Source organism: Oncorhynchus keta, chromosome 17 (genome assembly GCF_023373465.1).
Source record: "Oncorhynchus keta strain PuntledgeMale-10-30-2019 chromosome 17, Oket_V2, whole genome shotgun sequence".
Taxonomy (NCBI): Eukaryota; Metazoa; Chordata; class Actinopteri; order Salmoniformes; family Salmonidae; genus Oncorhynchus; species Oncorhynchus keta.
This window is the reverse complement of record NC_068437.1, coordinates 16,868,363-16,884,470: the sequence shown is the minus strand read 5'-3', so window position 1 is coordinate 16,884,470 and position 16,108 is coordinate 16,868,363. Positions and strand designations below refer to the sequence as shown.

Here is a 16,108-nt window from a genome sequence, read left to right as displayed (position 1 = left end):
TGGTCTGGGGCTGTTTTTATGGTTCGGTCTTGGCCCCTTAGTTCCAGTGAAGAGAAATATTAACGCTATAGCATACAATGACATTCTAGATGATTCTGTGCTTCCAACTTTGTGGAAACAGTTAGGGGAATGCTCTTTCCTGTTTCAGCATGACAATGCCCCCGTGCACGAAGTGAGGTTCATACAGAAATGGTATGTCGAAGTAGGTGTGGAAGAACTTGACTGGCCTGTACAGAGTCCAGACCTCAACCCCATCGAACACTTTTGGGATGAATTGGAACGTCGACTGCGAGCCAGGCCTAATCGCCCAAGATCAGTGCCCAACCTCACTAATGCTCTTGTGGCTGAATTGAAACAAGTCCCCGCAGCAATGTTCCAACATCTAGTGGAAAGCCTTCCCAGAAACGTGGAGGCTGTTATAGCAGCAAAGGGTGGACCAGCTCCATTTTAATGCCCATGATTTTGGAATGAGATGTTCAATGAACAGTGTCCACATACTTTAGTCCATGTGTATTACTAAGGCTATTGTAGTGAATTAAACATTAGGCCTGCCTACTGTGTGATTGGAACCTAACCAGACTGGGGAAGGAGGTTTATTCATCTCAATATCTATCAGTGCTAATCCAGAGCTGTGTGTGTGTGTGTGTGTGTACAGCCACGCAGACGGTTCACACCATAAACACCCCCTCTTCAGTGTGTTTACAGTGGCAGCTCCGTTGCCATTGTAAACACACTGTAATCTCTATTCCGTCAGTGGTTCTGGCTGAGCCTTCTCAGCCACACACACACACACACACACACACACACACACATGGTGAGATGAGCTGCCCCAAACATACCCTTCCAGCCAGAATGACGCAGGCAAGTCTGTATACATAAAACATCCACAATTAGCACCGTAAAAAAAGCCAACGAAACTGATCTTAATCATCATTATTCTATGAGTTAGGTGGGAAAGAAATTGAGCTAATGTGTGAATGTTAAAATTGCATTGTTGGTTAAGGGCTCGTAAGTAAGCATTTCACTGTAAGGTCTACCACACCTTTTGTATTCGGCGCATGTGCCAAATACATTTTGATTTGATTTGTTGAGTTCACAGTGAGCTGAATGTGTAAAAACTTGTTTAGTCAAATTACAAATTCAAGTTTGCCTTTGGAAGGCAACATTGTATGTTAGTTCAGCTATATTCCCAAATCTTGAGCAAAATACATAATCGTTTTGCAGCTGGTTTCCTTACAGTTGACCCTTCGCTAAGCCCTGCCCTCGAAGTTTGGGCAACCAGTCGTAGCGCTCCAATGGATAGCAACTGTTGTCAAGTCCGACACTTCGGACAAGCCCATTGAGGTCATTCCAAAAAGTTTTCCTCCAAAAACAAATTGCTTTAAATGGGTAAATAATTTAACAGTTCAAGAAGGGGTACTTGTTAAAGTGATTCCTGAAATACAGAAGCTATTGGAGTATTTGTAGAATCTGAAATGATACTTTTGTTACACTGTTTGCTAGCTCAGCTCTCACTCCCACCGAACACTAGCTCGCCCATCAAATGGGCTTGTTGCAGATTAAAGGCTGTGCGAGATTACATATTACAATCATTTTTGCTGTTAAATTCCCATATACCGGCAAAAACAACTTTTGCAATTTATATGGGTTTCCATCCTTCAACTCTACTGATGGTTTTATATATTTTTTAAATTGCGTTAGATAGCGAATGTACCTACTCTGGTCTTGCATGTTCGCTCCAGCCAACAGTTCAAAGTATCAGATACATTGCAGGTGTAGCCTACTAAATTATATAATGAGATTAATAGGGACAAACGAGCAAGATTATTTTTATTTGACAAAAGGCAGCCAAGCATCAATTATTATGTCACCAGAATAAGACCCTTGATATTTACTGGAAAGGAGCATCAAGCTCATCACCGTGCACTTTCACCACCCTGTGAAGTTCATCATAACTTATTTCATCTGTAGCCTAATACACTGCATGCTTTCCTGAGACGTAGAGGGAGGACCACACAACATATTATAACATGACTTCAAGTTTACTTCGACATGATAGTTATTATATCAATATTTGAGCATAAAGGCGTTTCACCAACGTTTCTCCTATGATTCATTTTACCTTGTCAAGTGTATTTTGTTGTGTTGACATTTGCGAAGTGTACTGTCGTGAAATGTTTTATCCGACATGTACTTTACTCACATAAAAAAGGTTGGATGGAAACCTGGTTAATGTCACACTCTTCTGACTTGCCAGTTAGGCTCATTTCATTATTCCCTTATTTAACGAGGGCACATTGGTCACAGCTGGTTATATGAATACGACAGATGGAAAGCTTGCCTACTTCCTTTGGCTGGGGCATTAATGTTAGTTGGAACACAGACTTCTCGTTGTTGTGTGCTGTGCCCCATGCAGCTTGTGGCAGTGCTGTTGTATGCACTTGCATCACCTGATCTCATAGACCAAACGTAGCACAGTAAATGTAAATCTGCAACTCTCGAAGTTAGTATAATATGTTACGTTTGTATGGTTACATGAGACAGATGGTTACTTAAGTAGAGTGGTGGGTGGGTGTATAACGCAAACGTCTATCAACCCAAAGATTGCGAGTTCAAATCTCATCACTGACAACTTTAGCATTTTAGCTAATTACCAACTTTTCAACTACTTACTACTTTTTAGCTACTTTGTAACTACTTAGAATGTTAGCTAACCCCTCTCCTAACCGTAACCTTAACCCTTTTAGCTAACCCTTCCCCTAACCTTAACCCTTCAACCTAACTCCTCAACTTAACCCTAAACTTAACCTTACCTAGGGAATGTTAGCTAGTTAGCGATAGCCACCTAGCCAAAATTCTTAACATATCATAGTTTATCAATTTATGGATTTATGTACAAAATAATACAAAATGCTCTGAGACCAGGTTGTCCTGCCATATTAAATGGAGCGCTTCGGATTTACGTACAGAATAATACAAAATGCTCTGAGACCAGGTTGTTCTGCCTGGTACATTATGGAAGTCTTTCTGATTTAGCCTGTTTCCCTAACCCATTTCTGTTTTTATTTCTACCCTGTGCCTTGTATTGCAGCTTAAACGGTTTCTATTTGGTAAAAAATATAATTGTTTTCCATTTAAGGCACAGGCAGAGTGCAGTTCTCTCAGTGAACACCAGAGAGCTCTATCCCATCATCCAGTGAGATCCAGTAACTATGCTGTTGGTTGGGAACAGAGGCTTTATGCAGGGCTTCCTCATTTCTAGTTCTACTAGTCCAAAACAAACATATAATTTGCTTGTTGTTGTGCATTGTTTGTATAATAACCACGATACTCAGTCATAGCTAAATAGGGCATAGCTGCTGTGCCTTATAGCAAGCCATGACATACAATGGAGAAAAAAATAAAGGTTCTTAAATGGTTATTCCTCAGCTCTTAAGGTTCCTTGGAGAACTCTTGCCCGATAAAGGACCTTTGAGTGAAGGGTGGGGTTCTTGACGAGGGAGCTACGCTATGGAAGCCTGTAGATTTGTCCCTTTAATAGCGCAGAGCAAAGTGGCCAGTGTTGATTTTTCAAAGTGACTTTTTGGAGCTTTGAAAATGCTATTGTGTTAATTGAAAAAATATTTTTTTGTTGTATTCTGATGATACCCAAGACCTTCATAAACACAACCGAATGATTATTTTACCGATAGCATATATGAAATGTATTTATTAGACTGTAAGAATGTTTGAGTCAAAATGACTGCGCATTGGCTCAAAGGGGGGGTCCTTCGATCAACCAGAGTTGAACCAACACCACACCTACCATTATCATATTTCCCAGCATGCTCTATTGCAGGTTCTTTTTTTTAGAATGGTTTGTTTCAATATCTATGTTTTTGAATGTACATGAATACATTAATTCATCTTATGCAACTCCAAAATATTTTTACAAAAAATCGAAACTATGCCAATCTGTTACTTTGACTTATTTCACCCGTTACTGAAATGGTTGTTCCAGTTTGTATGTTTAAGGTAATCTCATGTCCAAATCCTTCCAACCCTGGTGGTCATTCAGGATGTAGGTTGCGGGTGAAAAAAAATGCTAAATGTTAGATATCCCAACTCTGGATCGATTCGATTACACATCTCTTAAAACAGATTTCCAAAATTAAAACCACGTGCAGCTGATTTGCTGGTGTTTTCTTTACAGTCTTTTATGTCCAACAATAAAAATCTAATCAAATCACAGAGGTCAGAGTGAGTGGTGGGAGAGGTCAAAGGCCGTCCATCAACATACACCACTTAGCTAATGAGACTGCACACTGTCCCCGGCCCCCGTCCCTCCCCACCTGCTTTGTGTGTGTGTTTGTGCGCGTGTGTGTGCCCAGTGCTGGGATTTGGGCATAGGCACACACACACAGTACTGCTGTCCTTAGTGTGTTTCCTAGTGTAATGAGGCACAGTAAACTGATAAAGTGCCAGCTGCTTACCTGTCTTGTCTCTGGGGAAACCAGGCACATTCAACAGTGTTAAGGAACTAGGAAGATCTACTGTGTGTGTGTGTGTGTGTGTGTGTGTGTGTGTGTGTGTGTGTGTGTGTGTGTGTGTGTGTGTGTGTGTGTGTGTGTGTGTGTGTGTGTGTGTGTGTGTGTGTGTGTGTGTGTGTGTGTGTGTGTGGCTCTCTATCTGCTTACTGTGCCTCATTACACTAGGGATCACACTGCGGACAGCAGCACTGTGTAGAGCTGGACTAATAACAGAAAATATCTCAGGAATTTAGTTGATATCTTTCATTAGGATAAGTAGCCTATACTAGAGAAATGTCAAGTTTGAAATGAAATACATTCGCTGATGTCAGTGATTGTTGATCATATACCGGCAAAAAAATACAATTTAAATGGGTTTCCAACTGATGGCTACAATCGTTTTTCTACCCGGTAAGTTGACTGAGAATGCATGCTCTTTTACAGCAACGACCTGGGGAATAGTTACAGGGGAAGAATGAGCCCATTGGAAGTTGGGGATGATTAGGTCGCCATGATGAGAGTCAGATTGGGATTCATGCCAGGACACCATGGTTAACACCCCTACTCTTACAAGTTGGGCCATGGGATCTTTAGTGACCACAGAGAGTCAGGAAACCCATTTAATGGGCCATCTGAAAGACGGGACCCTACACAGGGCAATGTCCCCCGGTCATGGTGCAGGGGCATTGGGATAATATTTTTAAATAATTGACCAGAGGAAAGAGTGCCTCCTACAGGCCCTTCAATATTATCTGGTCTCCCATCTAGGGTCTGACCAGGACCAACCCTGCTTAGCTTCAGGAGTGGCATGCAGGGTGGTATGCTGCTGGCCGTCAAACTAGTGGTAGGAGTTGATTAAAGAATAATAGTCAAAACAACTGTGGTGCACATTCATGTTATGAAGTTACCGTTCAATCTATCGTTATCGCATCAGTTCAGACAATTTATGGCAATATGGATTTTTGTCGATAACGCCCAGGTTTAGCACTGTGTGTGTGTGTGTGTGTGTGTGTGTGTGTGTGTGTGTGTGTGTGTGTTGTTTCCCCTAGGATTATTTTCTAACAGTGGTGGCAAAGGTTGGGGGAGGGCTGGTGGTTGCTCTCTGCTCCGGGGGGTGGGGGATCCGACTGTATGGCCCCCGTGAGAGTATTTCTGTGGAATGAATGTGAGACGGTCACGTCTGGTGACCATTTTTATGTCTCTGCGTGCAATTTGAAGGAAGCTGAAGGTCGTTTCACTAGTTTCGCAACTTCAAACTGCACGCAGAGACACATACATGGTGTCCACGAGTTCATCTGACTCTGGGGAAGTAGAAAAAGGGGCTTCATTGCTCAAATGGAAGAGAGCCACGAGCGCACAGCCACCACTTGCTCCTCATCATCACCCTACAGTGCAGTGGTGTACGTCAGTATATTTCAGATGGTGTCAACATCATTTACTTTTCATGCAATGTTAGAGTACAATGACTTTCTTTTTTTTTAAGCCACCAGAAGTGACTTTCTCACAGTCGTTCAACAACAAAAAGACTCTCCCGGGGAGATATGTAAATCATCTTGTTTTGGAGTGGCGGTAACGATTAAGCAGTGTTGGTGTGTGAGTGAAAGGCATGTTGTTTGTTAGGAGTACATGGATGTGAAGGCACCTCTATATGGAGTTCTAATTGACCCACTCTAGGCCAGACCTGGGCTGTCTTCAGTCTGTCAATCAACCTGTCTAATCATGCTAACATACACCCCGCCAGACATCAGCTGGTAGTAAGGCATGTAGGGTTTCCTAGGGAATGTAGTCAATTACAGATCCCCCAGATCTGCCCAAGTTCTCTTTAAAAGGAGGAGTTGTTGGTGATGTTATGCACTTGGACACAGTCCTGTTTGTGTGCCTGCATGCCCACAGTATGTGCTTGCAATTTCAATTTAAGGGCTTTATTGGCATGGGAAACATATGTTAACACTGCCAAAGCAAGTGAAGTAGATATTAAACAATAAAAAAGAACAATTAACATTACACTAAAGTTCCAAAAGAATAAAGACATTTCGAATGTCATATTATGTGCAAATAATTCATGTACAAAAGGGAAAATAAATAAACATACATATAGGTTGTATTTACAATTGTGTTTGTTCTTCACTGGTTGCCCTTTTCTTGTGGCAACAGGTCACACATCTTGCTGCTGTGATGGCACACTGGTAATTCACCCAGTAGATATGGGAGTTTATCCAAATGTGTTTTTTTTTCCCGAATTCTTTGTGGGTCTGTGTAATCTGAGGAAAATATGTGTTGCTAATATGGTCATACATCTGGCAGGAGGTTAGGAAATGCAGCTCAGTTTCCACCTCATTTTGTGGGCAGTGAGCACATGGTCTGTCTTCTCTTGAGAGCCAGGTTTGCCTACGGCAGTCTTTCTCAATAGCAAGGCTATGCTCACTGAGTCTGTACATAGTCAAAGCTTTCCTTAAGTTTGGGTCAGTCACTGTGGTCAGGTATTCTGCCACTGTGTACTCTCTGTTTAGGGACAAATAGCATTCGGATGGCCACAGAGCCCGACGACAGCAACACAATTAGACCCAACCAAATCATGAGAAAACAAAAATATAATTACTTAACAATTACTAGTCCTTTCCAATGTGTCAAGTAATTATCTTTTTTGTTTTCTCATGATTTGGTTGGGTCTAATTGTGTTGCTGTCCTCAGGTTCTGTTGGGTCTGTTTGTGAACAGAGCCACAGGACCAGCTTGCTTAGGGGACTCTTCTCCAGGTTCATCTCTCTGTAGGTGATGGCTTTGTTATGGAAGATTTGGGAATTGCTTCCTTTCAGGTAGTTCTAGATTTTAACAGATTGTGATAATTCTGCTCTGCATGCATGACTTTTAAAAAAGTATGTACACAGAGGATATTTTTGCAGAATTCTCAATTTTGTTGTTTGTCCTATTTTGTGAATTCTTAGTTGGTGAGCGGACCCCAGACCTCACAACCATGAAGGGCAATGGGTTCTATAACTGATGTGTATTTTTGCCAGATCCTAATTGATTATGTCTAATTTCATGTTCCTTTTGATGTCATATAAGGCCCTTCTTGCCTTGTCTCCCAGATCGTTCACAGCTTTGTGGAAGTTGCCTGTGGCTCTGATGTTTAGGCCGATGTATGTATAGTTTTTTGTGTGCTGTAGGGCAACCATGTAAATATGGAATTTTATATTTGTGGTCCTGGCAACGGGACCTTTCTTAGACACCATTTTTTTTGTCTTTGAGATTTACTGTCAGGGCCCAGGATCTGACAGAATCTGTGCAGAAGATCTAGGTGCTCTTGTAGGCAACCATTGGTTGGGGACAGAAGCCCCAGATCATCAACAAACAGTAGACATTTGACTTCAGATGTGTAGGGTGAGGCCGGGTGCTGCAGACTGTTCTAGTGAAGAGGGTGGGGCTTAAGCTGCATCCCTGTCTCACCCCACGGCCCTGTGGAAATACTTTTTTGTTTGTTTCCAATTTTACTCTCTGTGTCTCTCTCTACTTATCCCCATCTCTCTCTATCCCCATCTCTCTCTCTCGCTCGCTCGCTCTCTCTCTGTACCACCAGGCAGTGAGAGAAGTAGGCCGTTTAAAGATAGCTCCCGGCAGCCTCAATACTGGCTCCCAAAATACCACTGCTAGTGAGACTGATGTCCTCTCAGCTCCCCCTCTCTTATAGCCAAGAGACTGGTCCTCATCCTTCTTTTTCTCGTCCCCGCTTTTCGCCACAGCTCCACCTAGAGCGTCAGTCCCTCTGAAAGACATGCAGAAAGGACATCCCAGATCTGTGCATGTGCACATACTTTACTGAAGTGGGAATGTGTTTACGTGACTGATGTGTGAGGAGGCAGTCTTTAAATGGGTGACAGGTCTTTAGTCTCAGTTCCTAGCCTCCTCTATGGAATTATGACATCAGGATTGTTTAGTGGGGGGGTCCCCAGGCTCTACTAGTAATACAGTACGATGCTCAGCTATCAGGGTGCATGGTGACCTAGACTAGTGGTACCTCCCCCTCCCCCATTGGCCCACAGCCACAGAGAATGAGAACAATTGGACGGGTCACTCTCTTGTGTGCTTTTCATGTACTCCTTCTGATTTAGACTGTGCTGTGTTATACATGTGTTGTATTCTGTTTGCCGATTTATGGAGAGATGTGTGTGTGTGTGATTCTTATCTGAGCTTGTTTAATCCCACACTCACAGAGCCCCCAGATATGGATCACATGTGTATTTTCCCATGAAGTCATCCGACCACCACAGAATGCTATCCTAGCTCCTGTGCTAATGCTAGAAACGCTGTTTCTCTGGAACGCCTATGTCCTTTCTCTGCAGCCTATGTTTCATGTGCTGTAAAGTACATGTGCATTATGCAATGGTTCTGCCTGACCCAAATGTTTTCCTAAAGCTTGAATACATTGGGCATGGAATGCATTCAGCAGCGTGAGTGCGTGCCGTGGGTGTGCGTTTGTACAGACAGTACAGACTCTTACCCGCGCAATTCCATTCCAAGCGGAGGTTGATTAGTCGGTAACAGCAACCTCAGAATCCCCCCCCCACCACCACACAGACAGACACACATACACACTGATATTTAGGTCAAATTGAGGAAAGAGAGAGGAAGAGAGAGAGATGGGGGGAGGACAGTAGAGAGAGGCCCCCCCATCATGACACACCCTCTGGCTATCTCTCTATGTGTTGTTCACTCATGGAGAAATAGACCCATCTGCTGGAGAGAGTGGAGGGAATGTAGAAAGAAAAGAGAACACAAGCACACATTACAACCGTAGAGGCAGAAAAGACAGTGCTGGAAATTAATTGAAAGAAAAAGAGAGAAACGAGGACGGGGAGAAGAGAAGGATGGAAGATAGAGAGGGGGGGAGTCATCTGTGCGGCGTTGCCCCGAGATACAGGATGTCGTAATAAGGCAGGGGGGGTGGAGGGAGGGAGAGAGGGAAGGAGGGAGGGCCGGACCACACTGGGAGAGGGGGAGGAGAGATGGCCTCAAGGAGAAGTGGTTTCTTTTTCCGGTCGGTCCCAGCCCTCCCAACCCCCTCTCTCTGTGAGGCAGTGGTTTGTTCCAGCTCACTCTGGGCTCTGTTGTTGTGCAGAGCTGCAGAAGGCCTGCTAGAGCCAGCTACTGCTGTTACAGAGAGAGAGAGAGAGAGAGAGAGAGACACACACAAAGAGAGACAGAGAGAGACAGAGAAAGAGAGAGAGAGACCGAGACAAGGAGGAGGAGAGAGACAGACACACCGGATTGAGACTGGGAGCTTGTGTGTTCATTTCATCACCCATTTAAGAACCAAGCAAGGAAGACAGAGGACGGCAGGAAGGAGATTGAAAAAACAGCAGCCTCTGAAAAAGCGAAAGTGAGAGGTAAAGGAAGGGAGGAAGGAAGAGGGGTCTGAGGAGGGGTGTCTGACATTGCTCGTCTCGCTTGACAGGCAGCAAGATTTCTGCTTAGCCAGCCCACATCTGCTTTTTTTTCCTTTTCCTCTTTCTTGGAGCGTTGTCCTCCATCCTTTCTTTTCCTCTGAGCAAGAGGGAAAGAGAGCGTGAGAGAGGAGGAGGAGGAGGAGGGGAGGCAGCCCCCCCCTTTACACAGACACACAGCACAGAACGAAAGGAGAGAGGACGAAGCAGAGGAAACAGAGAGCCCGTTTTGTCGTTCCTTGCCGTCTCTGTCGTCCCTCGGCGAGCGAGCGGCTAACAGGCACCGCTCATGTCCGTGAACTCTGAGAAATCCTCGTCCCCCGAAAGGTAACATGTCTCAACGCCTTCCCCACCCCCCACCCTCCCTCCGTCTGTCTGCCTGTCTGTCCGTCTGCCTGTCTGTCTCTCTGTTTGTCTGTGTCTATGCCATGCATTCTGTCTGGCCGACTGTCATTCCATCTTCTCCTCCTCCAGAATCACCCCATATCCTCTTCCCCTTCCCTCCCACCCTCCTTTCCTCTCCCTCTCTATCCCATCTGTCTCCTCATCCATCCGTCTATCTGTCCAACCCGAGCCAGTTGTCGCCCACTGTTGTTTGTAGAGGGTGCAGTGTGCTGACACACAGAGGAGGAAAAAAGGCACAGTAGTCCACTGCTGCATGCTGCTGTAGCTTTTCACACAGCCAGTCGGACGACACTAGCCACCCTGTCAAATTCTGTCTGTCTGTCTGTCTCTGTCTGTCTCGGTCTGTCTGTCTGCATGGCGCTGGCTGCTCCACAGCAGAGTGCCTGTCAAGATGTCAACAATAGCACAGCCACCAGCCCATCTCAGCAGGACAAAACAAACGGACGTCAGTCACCCAGCAGCACACCTCAAAACACGTAGAGAACGATAGAGAGAGAGAGACAAACATCCAAAAACAATTGCAGTTCCCCTGACGACCAGAGAGTTTGTAATGTTGTAATGTAAGAACGATTGCGTACTATATATTTTAGCCTAACAACACAATCTCACTGCACAGCAATCACACAACCATGACATAAACGGGTACGCTACAACAAACCAATAGACTATAACACAAAGTTGCAACCAACATCACAAGCGAATAAGAGATATCCCAACACAACAGAGCAACTGCAAATGAAACCAACACATTGCAACGCAACATCACAACATCAAACCAACACAAACCAAGATGTCAAATCAACACATTACAACATCACAAACCAACATGACAAACCAACAGACATCACAACATCAAACCAACACAAACCAAGATGTCAAATCAACACATTACAACATCACAAACCAACAGACATCACAACATCAAACCAACACATTGCAACGCAACATCACAAACCAACAGACATCACAACATCAAACCAACACAAACCAAGATGTCAAATCAACACATTACAACATTGACAAACCAACAGACATCACAAACAAGATGTCAAACCACATTATAACATCACAAACCAACATCACAAACCAACAGACATCACAACATCAAACCAACACAAACCAAGATGTCAAATCAACACATTACAACATCACAAACCAACATGACAAACCAACAGACATCACACCAACACAAACCAAGATGTCAAATCAACACATTACAACATCACAAACCAACATGACAAACCAACAGACATCACACCAACACAAACCAAGATGTCAAATCAACACATTACAACATTACAAACCAACAGACATCACAACATCAAACCAACACAAACCAAGATGTCAAATCAACACATTACAACATTACAAACCAACAGACATCACAACATCAAACCAACACAAACCAAGATGTCAAATCAACACATTACAACATTACAAACCAACAGACATCACAACATCAAACCAACACAAACCAAGATGTCAAATCAACACATTACAACATTACAAACCAACATCAAACTTCAAACTAACCAAAACAACATGATATTACACATCCCATCAAAGCATGCCGAAATGGGTCTGGTTCCGGACTAAAACACAGGACGGAAGATATGTCCAGAACACAACATGATATAAATCTAGAATATGCGTGCGGTGAGCGGTGAGGGGTGAGCCATGAGGTGAGGCCAGGCATCTGACTCAGTCATCACTGATGCCATGCCAAGTGTGAACGGACAGAGTCGACACGGCCCGGCCGCCAAGAGGGCTCTGCAGCGCCATTCCTCAGACTGGCACACACACACACACACACACACACACACACACACACACACACACACACACACACACACACACACACACACACACACACACACACACACACACACACACACTCATCTGCTGTGGAGTGGGCTCGCAGACTGACAGGAGTGAATGGGCACAGATATAGAGGATTTGGTGATTTGGCAGTGAATGGGAGTTGTGTTGGTGATAGAGAGAGAAGTAAGACTCGAACTGGACACAGAGAAAAAGTAGATAGGAGTGATTGTGCAGACACAGACACAGACGGCTATTGATAGACAGACAGACCCTGGTAGAGTGAAAATGATGTCTGGGTACACACACACAGAATACCTCTAGACCCTGGAGGGGCAAAGTGACTTGTCTGGTAATCCCGCCTCAGGATCGACAGGATAGACAATATATTATGGCTGGATGGCCTGGGATACCATTAATGCGTGCATGTCTAATAGGACCGGGATAATACCAGTATCACAATATTTGTTAATATCATGGCAAGGAAACTTGTTTAGGAAAACAGCCCTAATGTTGGAAACAAACACCAATATGTTGTCATCCAGAGTCTCATTTGTTTATTTTCCAAGCTGTAGCACACACTATGTTTACCTACAGTTTTTTAATAAAGGACCAAAGAGATTGTTCGGCTTTGTGTTTGAATTTTTCATGTGTAAGAAATCTTGCGATACCGGTATTGTCACAGCCCTCATGTCTAATACCTCTATTGGACATCTGCACTATGAATACATTACAGCTAATGAGCAAGTGGGTGGGATTGTATCTGGACAGCAGAGGATGATGATGATGATGAAGAGAACATCAAAGATTAGCTGGAAATGGTTGTCATGAATATGTTATCATGGTTTCACGTGAGTAGTATCAATACTAACATATGAGTAGTATCAATACTAACATATGAGTAGTATCAATGCCAACATGTGAGTAGTATCAATGCCAACATGTGAGTAGTATCAATGCCAACATGTGAGTAGTATCAATGCCAACATATGAGTAGTATCAATGCCAACATGTGAGTAGTATCAATGCCAACATGTGAGTAGTATCAATGCCAACATGTGAGTAGTATCAATGCCAACATATGAGTAGTATCAATGCCAACATGTGAGTAGTATCAATGCCAACATGTGAGTAGTATCAATGCCAACATGTGAGTAGTATCAATACTAACATGTGAGTAGTATCAATACCAACATATGAGTAGTATCAATGCCAACATGTGAGTAGTATCAATGCCAACATGTGAGTAGTATCAATACCAACATGTGAGTAGTATCAATGCCAACATATGAGTAGTATCAATACCAACATGTGAGTAGTATCAATGCCAACATGTGAGTAGTATCAATACCAAACATGTGAGTAGTATCAATACCAACATATGAGTAGTATCAATGCCAACATGTGAGTAGTATCAATGCCAACATGTGAGTAGTATCAATGCCAACATATGAGTAGTATCAATGCCAACATATGAGTAGTATCAATGCCAACATGTGAGTAGTATCAAGTAGTATCAATGCCAACATGTGAGTAGTATCAATGCCAACATGTGAGTAGTATCAATGCCAACATATGAGTAGTATCAATACCAACATATGAGTAGTATCAATGCCAACATGTGAGTAGTATCAATACCAACATATGAGTAGTATCAATACCAACATATGAGTAGTATCAATACCAACATATGAGTAGTATCAATGCCAACATATGAGTAGTATCAATGCCAACATGTGAGTAGTATCAATGCCAACATGTGAGTAGTATCAATACTAACATATGAGTAGTATCAATGCCAACATGTGAGTAGTATCAATGCCAACATGTGAGTAGTATCAATGCCAACATATGAGTAGTATCAATGCCAACATGTGAGTAGTATCAATGCCAACATGTGAGTAGTATCAATGCCAACATGTGAGTAGTATCAATACTAACATGTGAGTAGTATCAATACCAACGTATGAGTAGTATCAATGCCAACATATAAGTGGTATTAATGCCAACACATATGAGTAGTATCAATGCCAACATATGAGTAGTATCAATACTAACATATGAGTTAGTATCAATATAAACATATGAATAGTTTCAATACCAACGTATGAGTAGTATCAATACCAATACATGGGAGTAGCATCAATACCAACATATGAGTAGTATCAATACCAACACATATGAGTAGTACCAATACCAACATATGAGTAGTATCAATACCAACACATATGAGTAGTATCAATGCCAACATATGAGTAGTTTCAATACCAACGTATGAGTAGTATCAATACCAGTACATGGGAGTAGTATCAATGCCAACATGAGTAGTATCAATGCCAACATATGAGTAGTATCAATACTAATGTATGAGTAGTATCAATACCAACATATGAGTAGTATCAATACTAATGTATGATAGTACCAATACCAACATATGAGTAGTATCAATACCAACACATATGAGTAGTATCAATGCCATAGTGGTCCTTCTGTGGCTCAGTTGGTAGAGCATGGCGCTTGCAACGCCAGGGTAGTGGGTTCGATTCCCATATGAGGACCACCCATACATGGTAGAATGTATGCACACATGACTGTAAGTCGCTTTGGATACCAAAAAGCGTCAGCTAAATGGCATATATTATTATATATTATTATATTACCAACATATGAGTAGTTTCAATACCAACGTATGAGTAGTATCAATACCAGTACATGGGAGTAGTATCAATGCCAACATGAGTAGTATCAATGCCAACATATGAGTAGTATCAATACTAATGTATGAGTAGTATCAATACCAACATATGAGTAGTATCAATGCCAACATATGAGTAGTATCAATACCAATACATGGGAGTAGTATCAATACCAACATATGAGTAGTATCAATACCAACACATATGAGTAGTATCAATGCCAACGTATGAGTAGTATCAATACCAACACATGGGAGTAGTATCAATGCCAACATATGAGTAGTATCAATACTAATGTATGAGTAGTATCAATACCAACATATGAGTAGTATCAATGCCAACATATGAGTGGTATTAATGAGAACATATATGAGTAGTATCAATGCCAATACATATGAGTAGTATCAATACCAACATGAGTAGTATCGATACCAATACATATGGGTAGTATCAATGCCAACATATGAGTAGTATCAATACCAACACATATTAGTAGTATCAATGCCATCATATGAGTAGTATCAATGCCATCATATGAGTAGTATCAATACCAACGTATGAGTAGTATCAATACCAACACATATGAGTAGTATCAATGCCATCATATGAGTAGTATCAATGCCATCATATGAGTAGTATCAATACCAACGTATGAGTAGTATCAATACCAACACATATGAGTAGTATCAATGCCATCATATGAGTAGTATCAATGCCATCATATGAGTAGTATCAATACCAACGTATGAGTAGTATCAATACCAACACATGGGAGTAGTATCAATACCAACACATGGGAGTAGTATCAATGCCAACATATGAGTAGTATCAATACCAACGTATGAGTAGTATCAATACCAACACATGGGAGTAGTATCAATACCAACACATGGGAGTAGTATCAATACCAACACATGGGAGTAGTATCAATACCAACGTATCTGAGTAGTATCAATGCCAACCAACATATGAGTAGTATTAGTGCCAACATATATGAGTAGTATCAATGCCAACGTTTGAGTAGTATCAATATCAACACATGGGAGTAGTATCAATGCCAACATATATGAGTAGTATCAATGCCACCACATATGAGTAGTATCAATGCCATCATATGAGTAGTATCAATGCTAACATATGAGTAGTATCAATGCCAACACATGAGTAGTATCAATACTAACATATGAGTAGTATCAATGCCAACATATGAGTGGTATTAATGAGAACATATATGAGTAGTA

General features: G+C 42.2%; 1 protein-coding gene and 1 non-coding gene across 7 annotated transcripts in view; both read left to right on the top strand.

Annotated features, from left to right (window-relative positions):
* The window catches only part of LOC118396227 (SRSF protein kinase 2-like), an 81,377-nt gene that overhangs the window by 10,572 nt on the left and 54,697 nt on the right, over positions 1–16,108 (top strand). Inside the window, exon 1 of one of the 6 annotated variants that reach the window (XM_052465622.1) lies at positions 9,620–10,275. The exons of 4 other annotated variants lie outside the window; for them this stretch is intronic. In XM_052465622.1, the coding sequence (XP_052321582.1) occupies positions 10,238–10,275 (38 nt within the window). In that variant the 5' untranslated portion in view covers positions 9,620–10,237. Of the gene's footprint in view, positions 1–9,619; positions 10,276–16,108 lie in introns of those variants that run through there. One more of the 6 variants, XM_052465624.1, reaches the window with a different exon arrangement.
* Positions 14,654–14,731, top strand: trnaa-ugc (transfer RNA alanine (anticodon UGC)). Its single transcript has one exon. It is a non-coding gene; the product is annotated as a tRNA-Ala (tRNA).